This window comes from Piliocolobus tephrosceles, chromosome 1, assembly GCF_002776525.5.
Source record: "Piliocolobus tephrosceles isolate RC106 chromosome 1, ASM277652v3, whole genome shotgun sequence".
In the NCBI taxonomy this organism is placed as follows: domain Eukaryota; kingdom Metazoa; phylum Chordata; class Mammalia; order Primates; family Cercopithecidae; genus Piliocolobus; species Piliocolobus tephrosceles.
The window spans coordinates 42746510-42766632 of record NC_045434.1 but is presented as its reverse complement, the minus strand read 5'-3'; the positions used below and the strand labels follow the sequence as shown (position 1 = coordinate 42766632).

Here is a 20123-nt window from a genome sequence, read left to right as displayed (position 1 = left end):
AATTTAAGAATTTGTCTTTCAGGTCTTACAGCATTTTTAAAATTTTCTAGTATTGTTACCTTGCATGGTTCCCAGCTAGAACAGCTCCATCCTTTCTCCATGTTATCCTTGGAGTTGGCACACCTTCAGCGATGCATTCCAATACAGTTGACTTATTTAAAAGAATTACAAGACTCTGGGGGCCCCCGTTTATGTTTGGAGGAACTGAACAAGAGATGCACATGAAAAAATTCAGTGATACTAAATAACACAGCCTGCATGAAGACCCTGAAGATATAATTTAAGATGAGCTTCGAGTCAAATGTATGGCTTCGTCTACACGAATCTAGGTTAGTATAAATATAATTGAGGTTTAATTACTGAAGTCTTACTCGAGATATTTTGCATTTAAAAATAAAGGGTAGGTAGGCAGGGGGATTTTAAATCTCTAATATGGTGTATGAAATCTGGCTTACTGTGAGAGAGGCTTAAATGAAACTCAGCTCTAGTCTGATGCAAATTAAAGATGATATTTCTTATTTCTCTTTGGCCAAATAATGGTCAGAGAATGTTAACACTGAAACAGCTTCACTTTAAATGAAGAACAGAAAGTGGGCTGGTTTAACAAAAAGCACATCTGTGATCAATCATGCAATTCTCAGAGCATGCATTTTATTGATCATTGAGTTCATATGGGAATAGACAGCCTGAATTTTAATTTTAGTATTAGAGATATTAGTTGTGTGGGTCATCCACTATTCTGTAAAATTTTATATATTAAATATCCAATAGACTGTTTTGAGGAAAAGTCTATATTATCTTCCTAAATGTTGGCATTCAGACACTATATTTAATAAAATTACAGTCCTATGGCAGTCTCTGTTTGGCACATATGTACTCTCAAGCCACCCTCAATAAAGGTGAACAAAATGATGGGCTATTTGTCATCCAGTGATTTAGTGTATTGACTTCCTCAATGGTTCTGATTCTGAATGACATAAAACATCATGATATGCTAACAGTAATTGGACGTATTCTCTAAGATAGACTAAAATATCTCTAGTTATGTTTTTTGGAAATTGAGTTAATTTGCAGTATAGATCTAATACAAATACTCCATGTTGCCTTTTTCAAAAGCAGTAAGATAAGCACAAGGCTTCATTTAGTATGCACATAAGAAAAAGCTATCATCTCTTTGAATGCCCTTGGTCAGATTTTTAAATTGTGGAACAATGAATACCTTTTCTTACCATTTACAGTGAGAATAAATTCTCTTGTAGTCTTCCCTGCAATGTTGCTGGCAACACAGGTATAATTGGCTGTATCACCTAGGTCTGCGTTATTGATTTGCAAGTATCTCCCTCCAGATAGGATTCGCACTCGAGGTGTTGCCTGGATTCAGCAAGTAAATAAATTTACCATTAAAATGTCAGGAAAAGAGACTAAATATTATTTCACAGCATCAAAAGTAACTATAGTGAACTGTGGAGCTGTTGTCTTTCAGCATGCTTTGTCTGCTCCTCCACCACTTTCATAGTATCAAAAATCCCTGGGAACTGTTTTAATGAGTGACGTTATGCCCCCAATTCCTTTGACAATTATGATCCATTCAAGAATGGGCAGGTGACTTAAGTTAGGCCTACCAGAGTCCTCCTCTAGACTCTGCTGGGAGTGTCAGGGAAAGGATGTGCCCTTTTTCCTAGAATCACAGGTTGTGAGGATGACCTAAGCCTAGTGGCAGTCTTATCATGTGGAAACAGCCTGTCCTGAATCTAAGGCAATGCAAGTAGAGTTCATTCAGAGAAAGGACAGATGCTTCATTATATAGTTAGAGCCTCTGGAAATTCACCAATTATTGTAGCCAATACATTTCCTTTTTGTTTTTCCTTTTCATTTAAGTTGGTTTGAATTTGAATTCTGTCACTTATAACTGAAAGCCTGCTGACTAACTTTGGTTAACTTAGAGGAAAACATTGTACTCCAACATTTTTAAAAAATAAGTAAATAAACTAGCACAAATATTTCTTAAGAATTTGTTTTGTAACTAGGCATAGACCAAAAATTATGAAAACATAGCACAATGAAACCTAATCTCTGCTATTAAGTCTAATTGGAGAGCTACATATATAAACAAGTAACTTAAGGATAAAACATATGATCACAGTTGTTAAAAAATTCCAGGTAGCATCAAAGATTGATATTCTCTCATTGTACCTAAGATGAAAGCATTTCAGGAATAGTCCAAATAAGATTTCTCTACCGTATGAGCTTGGTCCCAGATACATATATCTTTCTAATAAAACATTGCTCGAAGTAAAATATGCAGTTCAGGTCCATTTATTTTAAAAGTTCACACATTTTCTCTAGTCCTTTCTGTTGGGGCTATTAGTGATAAAATTATGTTACCTTTGATGAGAATAAGCGATTTCTTAAATATGTATAGTAAGTTCTATAAAAAGTATTTTAATTTTTAACTTTTATATGGGTATAGCAGAGTTTTAGGCTAATAAAAACTTTCAGAGTGATTTTTTTTTCTTAAGAGACAGATTCTTATTCTGTCACCCATGCTGCAGTAGTGGTGCTATCATAGTTCACTGTAATCTCAAAATCCTGGGCTCAAGCAATCCTCCCACATCAGTATCCTCAGTAGCTACAACTACAGATGTGCGCCACCATACCCAGCTAATTTTTTTTTATGCAGGTGGGGTCTTGCTATGTGGCCTAAGCTGGTCTTGAACCCCTGTCCTTAAGCAATCCTGCCTTGGCCTCCCGAAGTGCTGGGATTATAGCGTGAACCACCACACCTGGCTCAGATTGATTCTGATAATGGTTTTCTTCCATGAACATCAGTGCTTTCTGCTAACTTATTAAGTCTCATTACAATTTTCTCTGGTTTTCCTTCTATAGACCACCTATAATTCTTCCAAATTTGACTTGTCTCCTGATAGAACCTCATTCTTAGCTGATAATCTCACTTCCTGTTCCACTGAGAAAATTAAAGCCCCACACCAGCAGTTCTCCCCTCCTCCCACCTTGGGTATGAATGCAACCTTCTTTTCTATTTCCCCATCTCTGCAGAAAATGGATGACCCTTCTCGACAAGGCTAACCCATTCAACTGTGCCTGGGTCTCATACCTCCCCTATCCAACATAACTTGTCATATAAACTGATCTTTCTCTCTCCTCTGTCTTCAATCTCTTTCTTTCAGCAAATACACATACAGAATCTTTAAAGAACAGTTCATGCTTGTTTCTACTTCCTCTTCTTCCATTTACTCCCCAAACAACTGTAACCTGCCTTCTACTTTGATCACTCTTTGAAGAACCATTGCTCAGGTCTTTAATTACCTATATGTATTACCAAAGCTAATGGACACAACTTTATTGTACCTTCTGTGGCCTTTGTTAACCACCCCCCACCTTTTCCTTGACTTTTAATACACCAGTGTTTCCTACTTTTAATCCTATTTCTGAGTCCTCCTGCTCAGTCTCATTCATCTTCTTTTTTCCTATGCTCACCTTGTAATTGTTACTATTGCCTAAAGCTTTACTTTCACTTAACTGGGACTCTCATACTCTGCTTTCTAGTCAACCTCCTACAAAGCTATGACTTCAAGAAGAGATTATACCATGATGATTACATCAAAGGCCGTTTTTTTTTTTTTTTTTTTTTTTTTTTTAAGTAAATATGGACCATGAAACCAAAGCCTTTTTTGATGAAATACGGGCCAATATTTTAAAATGATTTCTGCAATCTCCTCTTGGAAAATACAGGTAATTCAAACTCAAAATGTCTAAACCTGAACTCATCTTTTTTTCATTTTTCATCACTAGTGAACTTACCCTTTCCTAGGACTGACATCACTTGGTCAACCTGGGATCAACCTAGACTTCTCCATCATCAACATTCACTCAGTTTTTACCTTTACCCCTAATGGTCTGGAGTGAAGTGCACACATGGGAGATCAGACTATGGAGGCAAAGTCAGAGCATGAAAGGGCTTGTGAGCTCAGTTGCGTGGTTTAACCAGAATCCTGAAATCTATGGGGAATCATCAAAGATTTTAACCAAGATCTATTTCAGGTATACCAAGCTACTTGCAGTTCTCAGACCAGCAGCCTTCCTTTTCTTGTAATAGCTTTGTACATGCCATTACCTGTAATTGGAATCACTTTCTTCTCTGGCCTCACCCAGTATATACTGATCCTTTAAAACTGAGCTCATCTTTAGAGACTTCCATGGGCTGTTCCTTACCCTTTAGTCTGGGTTCTTTGCTTCTCATCTCTGTTTCTACACATCCTTCTAATATACAATTTATTAGTGGTATCCATTCTATAATCTTTGACTAACCTGTCTTCTCAGATAGTGTGTGAGCTCCTTGAGGGTAAAGCCTATTTTCAGTAGCAAAAATAGAATTCAGTGCCTGGTATTCTAGTAGGCACACAATAAATAGAGAAACAGAAGTACCGGAGGGTTAAGTGATAGGCATGATGATTTAGCATGTTAGTAACTCTCAGAACCCAGCCCCTCCATGTTTGGTGTTTGTGTGGTTTGGTGGTGGTGGAAGTCTTTATGTCTTAGGTGTTAGGGGACATAATCTCCTTTTGTAATTAACTACTAGAAACAAAGTGTAGGTTACAATGAGAGGATGAGGAAGAACAAAGAAGAAAAAAATCACTAGGATAATCACAATCAAAACATTCACAATCAAAGCTTTCAGTGGTCTCTAAAAGGCTACTGAAGATCCTGGCCTTTGACACTGTATGACAGCAGGTAGGTATCATCTGAGCATGGCAAGCTTTAGACAGCCAGTAACTGGTTCTTCACGGATTCCAGTCTCAGACACCTGGTATCTTTGGGGTCACTCATGAGGTCCAAGCTTAGACAAGGGAAATTCAGTAAAAGCAGCATTCTCCTTAGTGACGTGGCAGTTATTTTGAGACTTTGTTGGTTTCTTCTGTCTTAAGAAATAGGCGAGTATTTCAAATCAGACTTCAATGCATGGGCACAAGGAAATATATACTTGGGCAAATTTCCAGTGTGTCATGAATCTAAATATCTTTCTTTGACCCATGACCAACTATTAACTACCCCAGCAAAGGCAAATAATAAGGCAAATAATAAAGCCAATTTTAAAACCCTGTGCTTACTGCTGCAATGTTGAATAATTAGTAGCCTGATGTTACTTGGTTTTGTGTACCTAGCAAAGGCTGATTTTTTAGTTTTTAATCTCAAAAAGGAATTTGTGGAGCTTATCAAAAAATGTACCTGTAGCCGTTCTCCATTTTTGAGCCAAGTAATTACAGGTGGGGGCACTGCATCTGATTTGCATTCCAATGTCACTTGTCTGTTCCGTAACACAGTGACATCCTGGGGCTCATTAGTTCCAGCAATATTAGGAGGTACTGGGTATGAGAACAAATACAACAAGAGCTTTAAAAAAAGAGCTGTAACGTGATCTATATTATCATAGGTATCCAAAACATGTTGGTTCTGCTATATGAAATAATAAGAGTCATAACATTAAAACATTACTCATGTAATTTATAGCCTAGATAATTACAAACGGAAGTTTTTTTTACCTTATTTAGCACTTTCATGTACGCTAAGAAATCCTGTCAACAACTACATGAATGATAGAAGTAATAAAATTGCATTATTTTCACCATTTGACAGTAAAGAAGCGGAGGCACAAAGAAGGGATCCCTTGTCCAGGTTATACACTTGGTAATAATTTTATCTGAACATAAGATTTAAAAATTACTGAATCAGCGAGTGCCCATCATAATATACTGAAAGTATTTTTCATGTGGCTCTTTTTTTTTTTTTTAAACAGAATTTGCATGTCAATTAATGGCAGGTTTAATTTGTATGTGGGGATGATGGGGGCACTTAAATCCCAGACAGCTTGCACTGCCTAGTCATTTAGGCTATGAGAATGAACCAAAGATCTTCTGTTAGTTTTTAAATTATTCCTCCCCATGAAGAATAATTCCTATTTCAATGTCAAAACCATATTGGACAGAGTCTAACTGGCCCAATTCTTCTAGGAAGTAATCTGACTATAAGTTTCAAAATCCTTAGAAGAGTGTGTGTGTGTGTGTTTGTAACCAAGCAAGTGCACTCACAGAAATTTCTCAAAGGGAATGGGCTAACACATGCATGCAAAGTTATCCACAGCAGGACTGTTTATGTTGGTAAAAATGTAGAAATAGCCTAAACATCCAGAAATATGGAGTAAAATGGGATACTATACAATCACTAAAAATTATGTTATAAAAATATATTTCTTGACATGAAAATGTTCACCAAACTATTGAGGTAAAAGCAAGTTAAATTCTATAGGTACACTATATAAACATACATTTTCTATCACCAAATTTTTGTGACAAAACATTTATATGTAAAAAAGTCTTTGATGAAATTCTGGATTTTTAAATTTTCTTCATCATAGTTTATATTCTATTATTTTAAACCAATGAACACAAATTATTAATGCAGAAACTAATCAAATAACTGCCTCCAACTAATCCATGAACTGCCCCCAACAGCAGTTGATTAGTCAAATTTAAGAATCAGATTTGCAAAATATATATTCCCTAACTTATAAACATATCTTGTGATGTGCTGTGGTGTTGTCCCAGGTTTTTCTAATCAGGTGTGTGTATGATAGACTGTAGGACCTTTTGCCAAATTTACCATGCACTCTCACTAGATATTCTTTATCATCATCTCCTGCAGGACTGGATGCCAGACATGTATATCTTCCTGTATCCTCCACCTACAAAACCCAAATAATGAATTACACAATGTTAACATGTTAGTTTTTGTTATTAAAATAAATATCACTAGAATGAACGTAAATAACCCCAGACCAAAAGCAAGATAATTAAAGCAAACTGTTAACACTATGATTAGCACTCTGATAGAAAGCATAGGTTGTTATCTACATTATATGTAAACCTATGTTTTAACAGGATTTTGGTATTGATGTAAGAATGCTTGTATATTAAGTGTATTTAATGATATCTGAAAAGGTAGATATATATAGGACCTAGCATCATATGTGATAGGCTATCCTCAATGTTCATTGAAGTAACAAATATTCATGGGTTTAAATTGCAGACTGAAAAGTCAAAACAAAGCCTTTCTCAAGAAAATTAAATGTCAAATAAGTAAACAGATAAATAAAATACCTGGCTATTAAAATCAAATATATAATATCTCATCTTGACTCTACGTTTGATATACATGGTGAAACAAAAGAGTTATATTATGTAATGTGTTAGAAATAGGGTCAGACTGACAGCAGGATCTATAATTATCTAACTAAAACCAAAATCATTACTTTAAAAATCCCCAAGCACGGTTTCCAAGGAATGCTAGGGTTCATTCATATGTTTGACATTGTGCAGACACAACCCATAATCATGTACACATAGAGGATACTCTGGAAAACAGATGCTTTTACTACTGCGAAAAATGTATTTTGGAAAAATAGAAATATCCTGTTGTCATTTATTTTAGTACTTGAACATTCCCAGAATATTGGCATTTAAAAAATTCTTACATTCAAACTGACTTTACAGGTTATGGAAACACTTTTTGGTAGGCTGCAAAAACTCCTTTCAAAAACATTGAGACTAGAATGTTTGGAAAAATACTTCAATACGATTTTAGAAGAACAACGCTTACATCATTATTCAATAAAGAATTTAAAAATGATGTGCCCTTTCCTAAGAATAATTTCTAAATTTCTCATCATATCTTTAAAATCTCTAAAACTAACTCTTCTCTGCCAACTCTGTTCATTCACAATGGATATCATTCCCTCACTTGTTTTGACTCAGCCAAACTTGAACCATCATTCAGAACCACTCTTAAATGTTCCCTCTTCCACAAAATATTTCCTGACAACTTCTGCCCTTCTGGCTACCCACAGACATCACCTGTAGTTAGTTTCTAAAGTCTTGTTTTACTAATAGAATGTCATAAAAATTATAGTTAAGCATGTATCTTTAGAGGAAGATTTTGCAGAGGTGGACATGCATTATGGCTCACAAACGAGAGTACAGTATCTAAAGTTTTCTAAATCTATTAGTCATACAGTAGTCCCCTCCCCTCTTGGGATAAATTACAGAAGTAGTGTTTGACAAAAGATGTTTTAGGAAATTCTTGTCTATACCACACAATTTGCAATTTGCAAAGCATCCACATCCATTATGTACCAGGCACAAGTAGATGTTGCAGATAAATACACAAAAAGCAAAGTTGAGATAAGCAAAATATAATGCAGTAAGTGTTACTACAGAAGTATATATAAAACGCTATGAAAACAGAGGAGCAGAGTAACCAAAATCAGTTTGGGGACTTGATCATATTTAATTTTCCACTTCCATACTGTTTTTAATGGTTCTATTATTGACTCATATCTAATTGTATCTTATGTATACAGTCATTTTTCTCCCCTAGACATTGAGAAACTTCTTGAAGGCTGACACATGTCACATATTTTAGGTCTTATGGATTCTCCACAATAGCTAGAACACATGGGAAATCTGGCCATCATTTAACACTCTATGAGACCTTCATCTTGTTTTGTTATAACCCGCCTTTTTGTTCTTGCCTTTAAGACCTACAGTAATGGCCTTAACTTCCCTTTCAAGCTTTATTTGTCATTTTTTTTATATTCATGATTCTATTCCACATACTTTCCTGTCTCCATGCTGTTCCTAATGTCACAAAATTCTTTTGCCTACTTTTTGTTTGTTGAAATTACATCATGCAAGAGTTTTGATTCAGTACATGGTTTTAGTTTAACCTGACTCTAAGTTACTGCAATGTTTGAAATGGAGGGAAAAAAGGGGAATGGAAGGTATGCGCTCCAAGACACTAGAAATGCACTGTGCTGAGATGCACTGTCTAGGCTTCTGAATCAGACTAAGGACTAAGGCCTAGCTCCATCACTGAGCAACAGTGAGTACTTGGCAGATAAGTACTTAATCTCTCTGCACCTGCTTCTGGATTTGTGGGATAGACACACTGCCTCACAGAGTTGCCATGAGGGGAATGGGTAGGACAGATAGCCCAGAGATGAACACAACAGGACACAGTAGACAGTTTATAATCCTTAGCTCTCTTCTTCCAGTTCCCTTTCTTTCTTCCATTCTCAGTGAAAAATGCAAACAAAATATGATCAAATAATTTGTTATCCTACATTCAGAGGAATGATGATTATGACAACAGCAACAGCAGGAACAATCCTTTTTATTTTTTAAAGCATTTACTACATGCCTGTGGCACATGTTGGAATATTTCTTTAAATACTCCAAATTTAAATTTATTTATATTATTTTTATTATTAAATTATTATAATATTTATAATATTTATATTTATATTATTTTTATTATTAAATTATTATAATATTTATAATATTTATAAATATTAAATTTAATATTTCTTTAAATTCAAATTTAAATTTGGAGTATTTAAAGAAATACTTTAAATTTGTGTATGAATGAGGCACATTTGTGTATGAATGAGGCATGATTATTATTTTTATCCCCAGTTTATAAATGATGGCATTGGGGCTCAGATGGAGAATAATTACAACATAAGGTTTGCCTTTATTAGTAGAATAGAAGATTGCTACAATAAGACATCCCAGGCATACTTCTCTTTTAATATATTCACATTTCAGATCCATTTCCTTAAACTAAACCAGTCAGTTTTATTGAACTGATCATTATTTGAAAAATTTTGTCTCTTCAGACTTCCATATCTCCTAGTTCATTTTGGAGATCAAAAGTGTTCTTTGAAACCTTATATATGTGCATGTCAGATTGCTTTTTGCCAGTTCCATTAAGGGCCACATAGCACAAATTAAGAACTTCGGGAAATATACTAACACTTATAGCACTGTGAAAACTTGCAAAAGTTAATGGAAAGGTATCTTGCTTTCTTCAGAGTTTAATATGATACCGCTTTGTCTTCCTTTTAATTAAGTTACCCAATCATGCATATCATAGGACTAATCTATCCTGCTCAAGTTACACAGAGCTGTGATATATAAGGATTCAAAGACATAATTTCTTTAACAATTCTCATATATTAGCAAATAAGTTTGACCTAACCTAAAATAATTGTATGAACTTTGACACTTACCTGAGCAGTAGAAATTCTAAGAACCTCTCCTCCTTCTAGAGTTTGCAATTGATCTGTCTGTGGAAGGGGCCGGCCATCTTTCATCCAGGTCATTTTAGGGGCTGGGATTCCAGAAGCAATGCAGGCAAGTTCAAGTGGGTTATTAACAATTACTGATATCTCTTCATGTTCTTCAGATCCATTAATGTGAGGCGGTTCTATTTAAAGGGAATAAAAAACAATAATAAACCCTCTATTTCATAAAATATTTCTCGTTAGAAAAACTTGAAAATCCAACACAAATTCATGTTCACATAAAAATTGATTAGAACAAGGAAAGTGAAATTCCTAGATGTCATTACCGTTTCTCATTGACACACTTTCAAAAGGGATGGATCATGCACACAAGAGATAATGAAGTAAATGGCAATTCATTACCATGTAATTATAGAACAACAGTTCGAACTTCAGTTAATTAGAACAGTCTTTCTTGACTGAAAGACTTGAAAACAATAAAAACCAAACCCAACTTGTGGCACTTTTTTTTTTGAGAGGGACTTAGCATGTTACTATGTTTTTGTATCTCTAAATACCAATAGTTTCTACAAAAGCAATGTGTGAATACTGTGGAATTTTGCTATCATCTTTTCCATGAAGAGCTTTGAGAGGAAACAATGACTAAGCAGAATAAAAAATAGTTACATTTGGAGATAATTTCTGTATAAAACACATTTGTTATGTCTGGATGGGAGTAACTTCCTCTTTTGTTACTTATACTTCTAAAATTACCTTTCTGAAGAGCAGGTCAAACAATCTAAACACTGGGAAGAAACATTAAGATTCTTTAGTCTACTCCCAACTTTGGTAATTCCTTTAAAACACATTCCCCTTACAATGACCATTCGAGTTTTCTATGACATTTTCATAGTTCAAGTTTCCAGCCTAATATTTGACAAGGCAGCCAAAATAGCTGTTGGACAGCTCCAGGGCTAAGCAGGTTTGTTTTTCTTTCTTTTTTCTTTAATAAGGCACATAGTTTAGAACAGTGACTCATAGCAGAAGATCTGGAGTCTAAGTTTGAATGCTGGTGTCAACAATTATTAGCTTCATGTATTTGAGCAAACCTCTAAAATGAGGATACCAACATTATTTACCTAATAGGATCTGTGTGTGGCATCAGTGAGATACATTATACACTTTTTTGTGTGTTTCTGTATGTTTTATTTTATAATTAAAGGTTTTTAAAAAGTTACTACTGCTACAGTGTTTATACCCCAGCTGTTGGTATTATTAAAATTTGCTTCCTCAAATTTCCTAAATCTGCTTTCCTAAAATTAAATAAAAACTCATCATGGTTTCCAAGGCTTCCACAATATGGTCTAAATCTATAGTTGTCATTATTTACTTTTAACATACTTATATGTAACCTAGACTTCAAATCCGTCAACAAGTCCAGTCCTTTCTTGCTCCTCATAGTCCCCCAACTGAGCTTGCTGAAGTACCATCAAAGTTATATTGTCCTCAAGTTCATTTTGTGAAAACCATAAATCATTTCTTGATTCTCTCAACCAATTTTAAAATTTCAGTCCTCTTACTTATTGGTTATTTAATATATGTCAGTCACCATGAATACAAAGATTAATTTGGCATGCTTGCTGCCCCCACCCCAAAGTTTATAATCACTAGATTTAAAACAGTAGCAGCAGTAATAGTATTAACATGTTCTTGAGTGGTTCAAACCCCAGACTGTCCAGATCTTACCTGTGTTAATTGATTGTGACCTATTTTACTCTGTGTTTTGTCCATATGTCCTGTACTTTGGGCAGAATTAAGAGTTGTCTATACTCCAGTAACTCCAGAATTTACATTTCCGGCCTAGACTCTCTTCTGAGCTCCAGATTCCTAAATGCAATTATCAAATAAACATCTCCATTTGGATGTTTGAAAACCACTTAAAACTCAACATGTATTCAGACTGAATCTATTGTCTTATTTCTCAAAACCTGTTTCTTTTTTTTCCAGTATTCTCTATATCTAGGTGATGAATTTGCCAATTAGTCACATAAGCCAGAAACTAAGAGTCATCCTTGATACCTTCTTCATCACTTCCTTGTGTTCCAATCTACAACCAAGTCCTAATACTTCCACTGTACTTATTTCCGGAATATACCTTTTTCTCTCATCTCCCTCACTCTAATTTGAGCTACAATACCATTTACTTAATGTTTTTTTTTCTTCTTGGTTGTAGGTGCCTACCCAAAATTACTGACTTCTTTCTGATTAACAGACTCAAATTTTGTTGGGGTTGTCAATGTGCTAAACAAATTACATTTCCCAGCTTCTTTAGCAGAGAGTAGATGGAGTAGATGGAGTGATATATGACAATTCTGACCAATGAGATGTAGGTGGATGTGGTTTTGTGGGGCTTGTAAAAAAGTCTTAATTCTTTTCTAAAGGGGCAACGCTTTGCCCTTCCTAGTTTCCCGCTCTATTGTTGCATCTAGAACAGCATCTAGTTATGCTAGGGGTGAGCAGATACTGCATGATCACCAAACAACCATGTTGTAAAGGTTCAAAAGAACTGAAAATATTTGAACTGCTGAACCAATGCAACAACTGCCTACCTCCAGCCATCTCAGTGAGAAAAACAAAAGTACTTTGTTTAACCCACCATATTTCAACTCTGTAATTCACAGCCAAACACAATTCCTATACTGGTCTCTCAGAAGCCATTCTTGTCCTGGTCCAAGTAGCCTTGCATTTTATAGCCAGAGTGCTCTTCTCAAACTGTAGTTCTATTTGTTATTCCATTTTTAGAACTTTAAATGGTTTCTCATTGTTACAGGATAAAAAGCAGACTTCTTAATGTGGTCAACAAAGTCCTTTATGACCTGGCCCTATGAAAACCCCCTATTTTGTATAATGCTCTCCCTTGTTTTCCGTGATCTAGCCACATTGGACTTTTCAGAACCACTAATATACCATGATACCTCCCCACCACATGGATAGAATTAAATAAAGAGTATTTCCCCAAGTTAAGATGTTTGCATTCTGAGTGGTAGCACTGCTTCAAGTGAATAACTTTCCAGAGTTTAATGGAATTAATTTTCAACAGATGCTGAAATGCTAAAACTTCTCATCTTTCTTCTAAGCCCGTTTTCAAATCTGTTTTGAGAAATTATTCTTCTTATAAACTCTTCAACTTTATAAAAGGCAGGCTGTTCTTTAAGAATTCCACTAAGAATAACATTGTTGTTTTTCTTCTTAATTTGCTTCATCTAGAAATGCACCAGTCTATGATTCTGCTCCTGGGTTCTTTCTTCCCCTCCTCCCAGTCCCCCTGCCACATGTTAGACCAGGCCCCTGCATTTACAGGGCTGTATGAATACAGCAGCCTCTTCAATTCATTTTTCACTCTGTCAGAGGGATTTTTTGGAAGTGAAATCTGTCTGTAACATATTTCTCCTTAAGATTCTTCCATTGCCTTGGTAACGAGGTCCAAACTTCCTCAAAGTTCTCAGAGCTTTGCACAGTTTGTCCTCTGCCCATATATAGTTCCTGTCTTGTCTCTTGCTACTCTTCCTCTTACACTCAGTTTCAGGGAGTGCAAATTGACAATTCAAATTGTATAATCTCTAGGTGAGAAATATATATAAAATTCCCCACTCATCTCTACAGTCCTACTCTTCAGGGCTCAGATTTATGCTTGAGGAGACCGAATCTGAAATTTACCATCCCACAGAATGTTATTTTATCCACATAATCCTCATCACGCTGAAAAGTAATTACTTGTTTAGATCTGTCTTTCACAGATGCAGAAAGTTGAGGGCTGAGATCATATCTTTCTTAGTGATGCATTTTTGTGTTTGCCACACCATACATGTTCATAATTATAGTTAAATGATGGCTAGAAACATACCTGTCACATAATGTATGTTCAATAATACTTGATATGTGAATAATGAATGTACAGGATTACATTATGTCATCTCCTCTTACTCCTCACGTTCTGTGAATTGATATACAGGAATTTGCTATCCAAATCCCACCCTGCACCTCCCAGACACATGGTTTTGTTTTGTTTTTTCTCATTGACACATAATTATTATGCATATTTACGGGGTACAATGTGATGTTTCCATACGTGTATACGTTGTGTAATTATCAAATCAGGGTAATTAGCATTTCCATCACTGCAAACATTTATCAGTTCTTTGTGGTGAAAGCACTGAAATTCCTCTCTACCAGCTATTCTGAGATAGACAATAGTACATTGTTAATTGTAGTCACCCTACTTTGCAATAGAACACCAGAACTCATTCTTCCCTTCTAATTGTAACTGTACCCACTGACCAACTCCCCATCTCCCTTGTCTTTGGTAACCACTGTCCTATTCACTACTTCTATGAGATCAACTTTTTAAAATTTCACATGAGGTAAACCATGTGATATTTTCTTTCTGTGCCTGGCTAATTTCACATAGTTTAATGTTCTTCAGGTTCATCCATATTGTCATAAACGACAGGATTTTACTCTTTTTTATGGCTGAATAGTACTCCATTGTGTATATCTACTACATTGTCTTTATTCATTCATCCATTGTTGAACATTTAGGTTGATTACATATCTTGTCTGTTGTGAATAGTGCTGCGATAAACGTGGATTTATTTGACATACTGATTTCATTTCCTTTGGATATATCCAGTAGTGGGATTTCTGAACCATATGGTAGTTCTGGGGAACCTCTGTTTTTCATAATGGCTATACTGATTTACAATCCCAACAACAGTGTGCAGGTGTTCCCTTTTCTCCACATCCTTGCCAACCCTTGTTACCTCTTGTCTTTTTGGTAATACCCATCCTCACTAGAGTGAGGTGATATCTCATTGTGGTTTTGATTTGCCTTTCTTTGATGATTAGTAATGTTGAGGCTTTTTTAATACACCTGTTGGCCATTTACATGTCTTCTTTTGAGAAATGTCTGCTGAGGTTTTTCTCCATTTTAAAATTGTGCTCTTTCATTTTTTGCTATTAAGTCCCTTGTATATATTGGATATTAACCCCTTATCAGAGGTATAGTTTGAAATATTTTCTCCCATTCTGTGGGTTGTCTCTTCATTTTATCAAATGTTTCCTTAGCTGTGCAGAAGCTTTTTCTTTGATATAATACCATTTGTCTATTTTTGCTTTTGTTGCCAATGCTTTTGAGGTCTTATCCAGAAAACTCCTTGCCAAGTCCAATATCATGAAGTGTTTCCTCTGTGTTTTCGTCTAGTAGTTTTGTAGTTTGGGACTTACATTTAACTCTTTAATCCATTTTGAGTTGTTTTTTGTATACAGTGAAAGACAGAGGTCCAGTTTCGTATTTCTGCATGTGGGCATCCCAATTTTCCCAGCACTATTTATTGAAGAGACTATCCTTTCCCCGTATGTTTTCTTGGGACCTTTGTCAAAAATCAGGTGGCTGTAGATGCATGAATTTATTTCTGAGCTCCTTATTCTGCTCAATTGGTCTATGTGTCTATTTTTATGCCAATAGCATGCTGTTTTGATTAATACAGCTTTGTAGTATATTTTTAAGTTAGGTAGTCTGATGCCTTAAGCTTTGTTCTTTTTATTCAAGACTGCTTTGGTTAGTTGGAGTCTTTCGTGGTTCCATACAAATTTTAGATTTTTTTTTTCTTATTCAGTGAAGAATGTCAATGGTATTTTCATAGAAATTGCATTGAATCTCATTGTTTTGGGAGTATGGCCATTTTAATAGTATTAATTCTTCCAATCCATAAATATGAAATATCTTTCCATTTATTTGTTTCCTTTCCATTTCCTTCACTGATGTTTAAATTTATTCTTACGTATCTTTTTTTTTTTTTTTGGATAGCTATTGTACCTCAGTATCTCCAGAGGATTGGTTCCAGACCCTCTGTGAATACCAAAATCTGCAGATGCTTAAGCCTGGCAGTAGGCCTTGAGAAACCCATGGATACAAAGTTGGCCCTTGGTATCCACGGATTCCACATCCAATGAATATTATATTTTTGATATGCAGTTGTTTGAATCCACAGATGTGGAACTAACACATATAAAGGGCTGACAGTAAATGGGATTATTTTCTTGATTTCTTTTTCAGATAATTTGCTGTTGGCAAATAGAAATGCTACTGATTTTTGTATGTTGATTTTGTATCCTGCAATTTTACTGAATTTGTTTATCATTTCTAAGAGCTTTTGGTGGAGTCTTTAGAGGTTTTCTATATGTAAGATTATGCTGTCTGCAAACAGAGCATTTGACTTACTTCTTTCAAATTTGGATGTCTTTTATTTTTTTGCCTGGTTGCTCTAGCTAGGACTTCAATACTATGTCTAATAGAAGTAGAGAAAGTGGGCATCCTTATCTCGTGCTAGACCTTAAAGGAGAAAGGCTTTCGACTTTTTCCTGTTTAGTGTGATGTTAGCTGTGGATTTATCATAAGTAGTCTTCATTGTGTTGAGGTATGTATCTTCTATCCCTAATTTGTTGAGGGTTTTTCTCATGAAGGAATGTTGAACTTTGTCAAATGCTTTTTTGCATCTATTGAAACGATCATATGATTTTTGTCCTATCTGTTAATGTGATGTATCACATTTATTGATTGTGTGTGTTAAAATATCCTTGCATCCCTGGAATGCAACCCACTTGATCAGAGTGAATGATCTTTTCAATATACTGTTGAATTTGGTTTGCTAGTATTTTGTTGAGGATTTTTGCAACTATGTTGAAAAGGGATATTGGGTTGTAGTTTTCTTTTGCCTCTAAATATCCTGGAGAACTTCCTTTACTATCAGCCTCCATTCTATGGAAATAGCATCTACTCCAGAGAATCATTGTTCTGGTTCCCTCTACAGATGAAACTCTTTTTAATCCATCTGGAAAGTAACTAATTTGGTTCAATTTAATCCAACAAGTAACACATTAATAGTCTCTAATGTATTAAATGTCATGCTAAGCACTAGGAATGCAGCAATAAAAAGACATCTGCCCTCATAAAGCTTAACTAGGGATGAAGCAGAATTTTAGGGTTACACAAATAATTAAATTTTAATAGGTGCTCTGAGAAAGAATATGACACACTCTGATACATATGCTAACTTCCACCAAACCAAGACTCTTGCCAAAATTATTTTTGCTCTTCTCTGTAGGGTGTATTTTCTGCTATGTAAGGAGCATGGGGTCTCACTTGCTTCATAGTGAAAAAAACAAACAAAATGCCAAAAGGTCTTGGTTATTGAAATAATTCATTTCATTATCTTCCTTTGTCTTCCAAGATTAACATTTTTTACTTCAAAGAAAAGTGTTTTCTCTTTAAACTGTTGCATTTAGAACACTGGGATACATATTTTAAGTATTTAAATGCGCATAAGAATAAATAGAACTAGACTATTTGAAATGATTATTCCAGCTATAATCTATAGACTGGATCATTTAAAGGCTGGGATAATATGTAATAGTATACATATTATGCTTTTTCATCAAATTTCTATAATCGGATGTGGTTTCAATTCTTGGCAAAAGTTTAAAAAGCTACTTATCAATGGGTTATAAGATTTTATCAATGAATAATGTTTTACAAGCTGGAGTTTTCATCTCTTCAGAGAGATAAAGAATACAATTTAAATTTAACATGCTTCAGATGAGAGTAAGTCAAGGTGAATTATAAAAGAAATAAAAATGCAATAAAATTTGTTTAAAAAATTGTCTCATAGCAACTGATTCTAAGAATTATACTTATTTACTAAATATTCACTATCACTTATTTTCCAGTTATTCTACATTGACCACAATGTTTACATACCTAGGACCTTGAGGATAAAGTGCTTGCTGACTTCTCCAGCTTCATTTGAGGCAATGCAGGTGTACTTTCCCGAATCTTCAGTCTCTGCTTTGAGGAGCTGCAGGACCATTCCATGGGTGCTGACTGTCAGATGGGCATCAAGCCCCAGAGGCTGGCTATCTCTAAGCCAGGCCATACTGGGAGCTGGGGTTCCATGTGTAATGCATGCCATAGAGGTGGAACTGCCTTTGAGAATTGTGATTTCCTCTGTCCCCATTGAATTGTCCATATTTGGTGGGGCTACATAGAAAACAACATGGGCAAAATTTGGATGTCTATTGTAGTTTGAGATCAATTTAAATTAAAACATTTGAATAATTCTATAATGTTTCTGTGGTTGATAAAAATACATACTTTAAAATTGTGTAATTAAGGACTTTACAATAAAAATATCTATTAGGAATGCTAATTATTAACCTTCCAAATATTAGCAATAAAACTTAAAAATTGTTTTCTTACAGAACACACAATGTGTCTTAAATTTTGGTGATTTTTCAACTTCTTCAGTCCATCTCTTGAATTTGTTGTAATGTATATAATAGCTTTAGTAGTATTCTTTTAACTACTTTATACAATATAAATAAACCAATATCAAGTTATAGAGTAAGTCATTTGTAGATTACAATAAAGAGTTACTTAAATGAGGTGTTCTTGGGGATTGAGAAATGTGGATCAGCAAACTTCAATATTTCCGAAATGGAAGGTATTGCGTTCTCTCCATATGTACTCATACACACACATGCATATATGCACATACATCCATTCATAGTTTGAATACTCTAAACAAGCTGCTAATATTGTAGAAAAGTTTTCACTTTTTCTTTACATGAAAAGACTGGTGTCATGTCTGGATTGAAATGCCATTTCAAAAAATTAGACTTGATTTATTGCAAATTTCTAGATCAGTATTTTGACAAACAGACAGTATGGTCCAATAATATGGACCCCTTGGAAGAAAATACATTGTCTAGTCAGTAAGATCCTATTTCACTTATCCTTTTGATAAAATCAGATTTCTAAATCTCTGAGGAAGTCAGTTTCTGAAGATAAGTCTGTTGCTTAATACTTGACATAGTAAAGTAATAGGGACATTTCTGTGACACATACCAAACACTTGAAGACTGTAATGCTTATTATCCACCCCAGCTCTGTTGGCGGCCACACAAGTATACACAGCAGCATCAGACACCTGAGCTCTCACAATCCTGAGGAACAATTGATCCAACATTTCATCACGTGATCCCATGCAACAAATACACATAAAATAATTATGATTTATAAATACGCTATAGGTGGTAATTTATGTTGGGAAATTTTAATTATGAGGCTTATAGCCATCCATCACAAAATATAGGGGCCTCAAATGCAATTTATTCTACAAAGTTGATTAGGCAGTGACAATAAACCACTGGAAATATAGCACAATTTAAGAGGTGAATATTTTTCAAATATATATTAATAGAGAATGCTGCTAACATGAAAATCACATTATCATAGTAGGCATCTTCCTACTACCTTGCCACATAAAGTTTTAGCTAAAACAGTAATTCCTGGAAATACATATGTGATAACAAACCTGTCTATCAAAGAACACTTTACACATTTACTAAAAAATGAAAGCAATTAAATAAGGATAAAAAAAATCATTTCAATTGTATATTTGTTGTCCTCCCTCTACTAAAAATATACTTAAAGGGGAAAAAAACTGTAAAGGCTTAGAAAAGAACATTTCTTCAACACTGTTTAAATGAAGGAAAAGTCTACAATCACAGTTACTTCATCTGTTTAGGAAATCAGACACAATACAAGCTGACCTGATAACTTGTCCTGCTGCCAGTAACCGGATATGGGAGGAGAGAGGCAGAGGAAGTCCATTCTTCAGCCAGTTTATCTGCGGTGGAGGTGTCCCTGTGGCTCTGCATTCAATATTTATTGAAGTATCCACTAAAGTCATTAGTTTCTCTGCTTCGTCTTTATTACCCCTAATTGTAGGTGTAACTATGTCGAGGAGAAAGTGAGAGAAAGGGAAAAGAGATGTATTATGTATTACTAGTTCAAATAATTTCAACTACAATTTCTCTCATTTCAAAATTGTATCCCAAAAGGAAATAACGGAGGGATCAAATTTAA

General features: G+C 34.9%; 1 protein-coding gene across 1 annotated transcript in view; it reads right to left on the bottom strand.

Annotated features, from left to right (window-relative positions):
- HMCN1 (hemicentin 1) overlaps window positions 1–20123 on the bottom strand; it is a 454750-nt gene that overhangs the window by 79368 nt on the left and 355259 nt on the right. The window contains exons 66-73 of the mRNA XM_023203379.3: window positions 19808–19991; window positions 19101–19198; window positions 17955–18233; window positions 10145–10341; window positions 6679–6760; window positions 5248–5384; window positions 1230–1371; window positions 60–204 (exon numbers count right to left, since the gene is read on the bottom strand). Of these exons, the coding sequence (XP_023059147.2) occupies window positions 60–204; window positions 1230–1371; window positions 5248–5384; window positions 6679–6760; window positions 10145–10341; window positions 17955–18233; window positions 19101–19198; window positions 19808–19991 (1264 nt within the window). The remainder of the gene's footprint in view (window positions 1–59; window positions 205–1229; window positions 1372–5247; window positions 5385–6678; window positions 6761–10144; window positions 10342–17954; window positions 18234–19100; window positions 19199–19807; window positions 19992–20123) is intronic.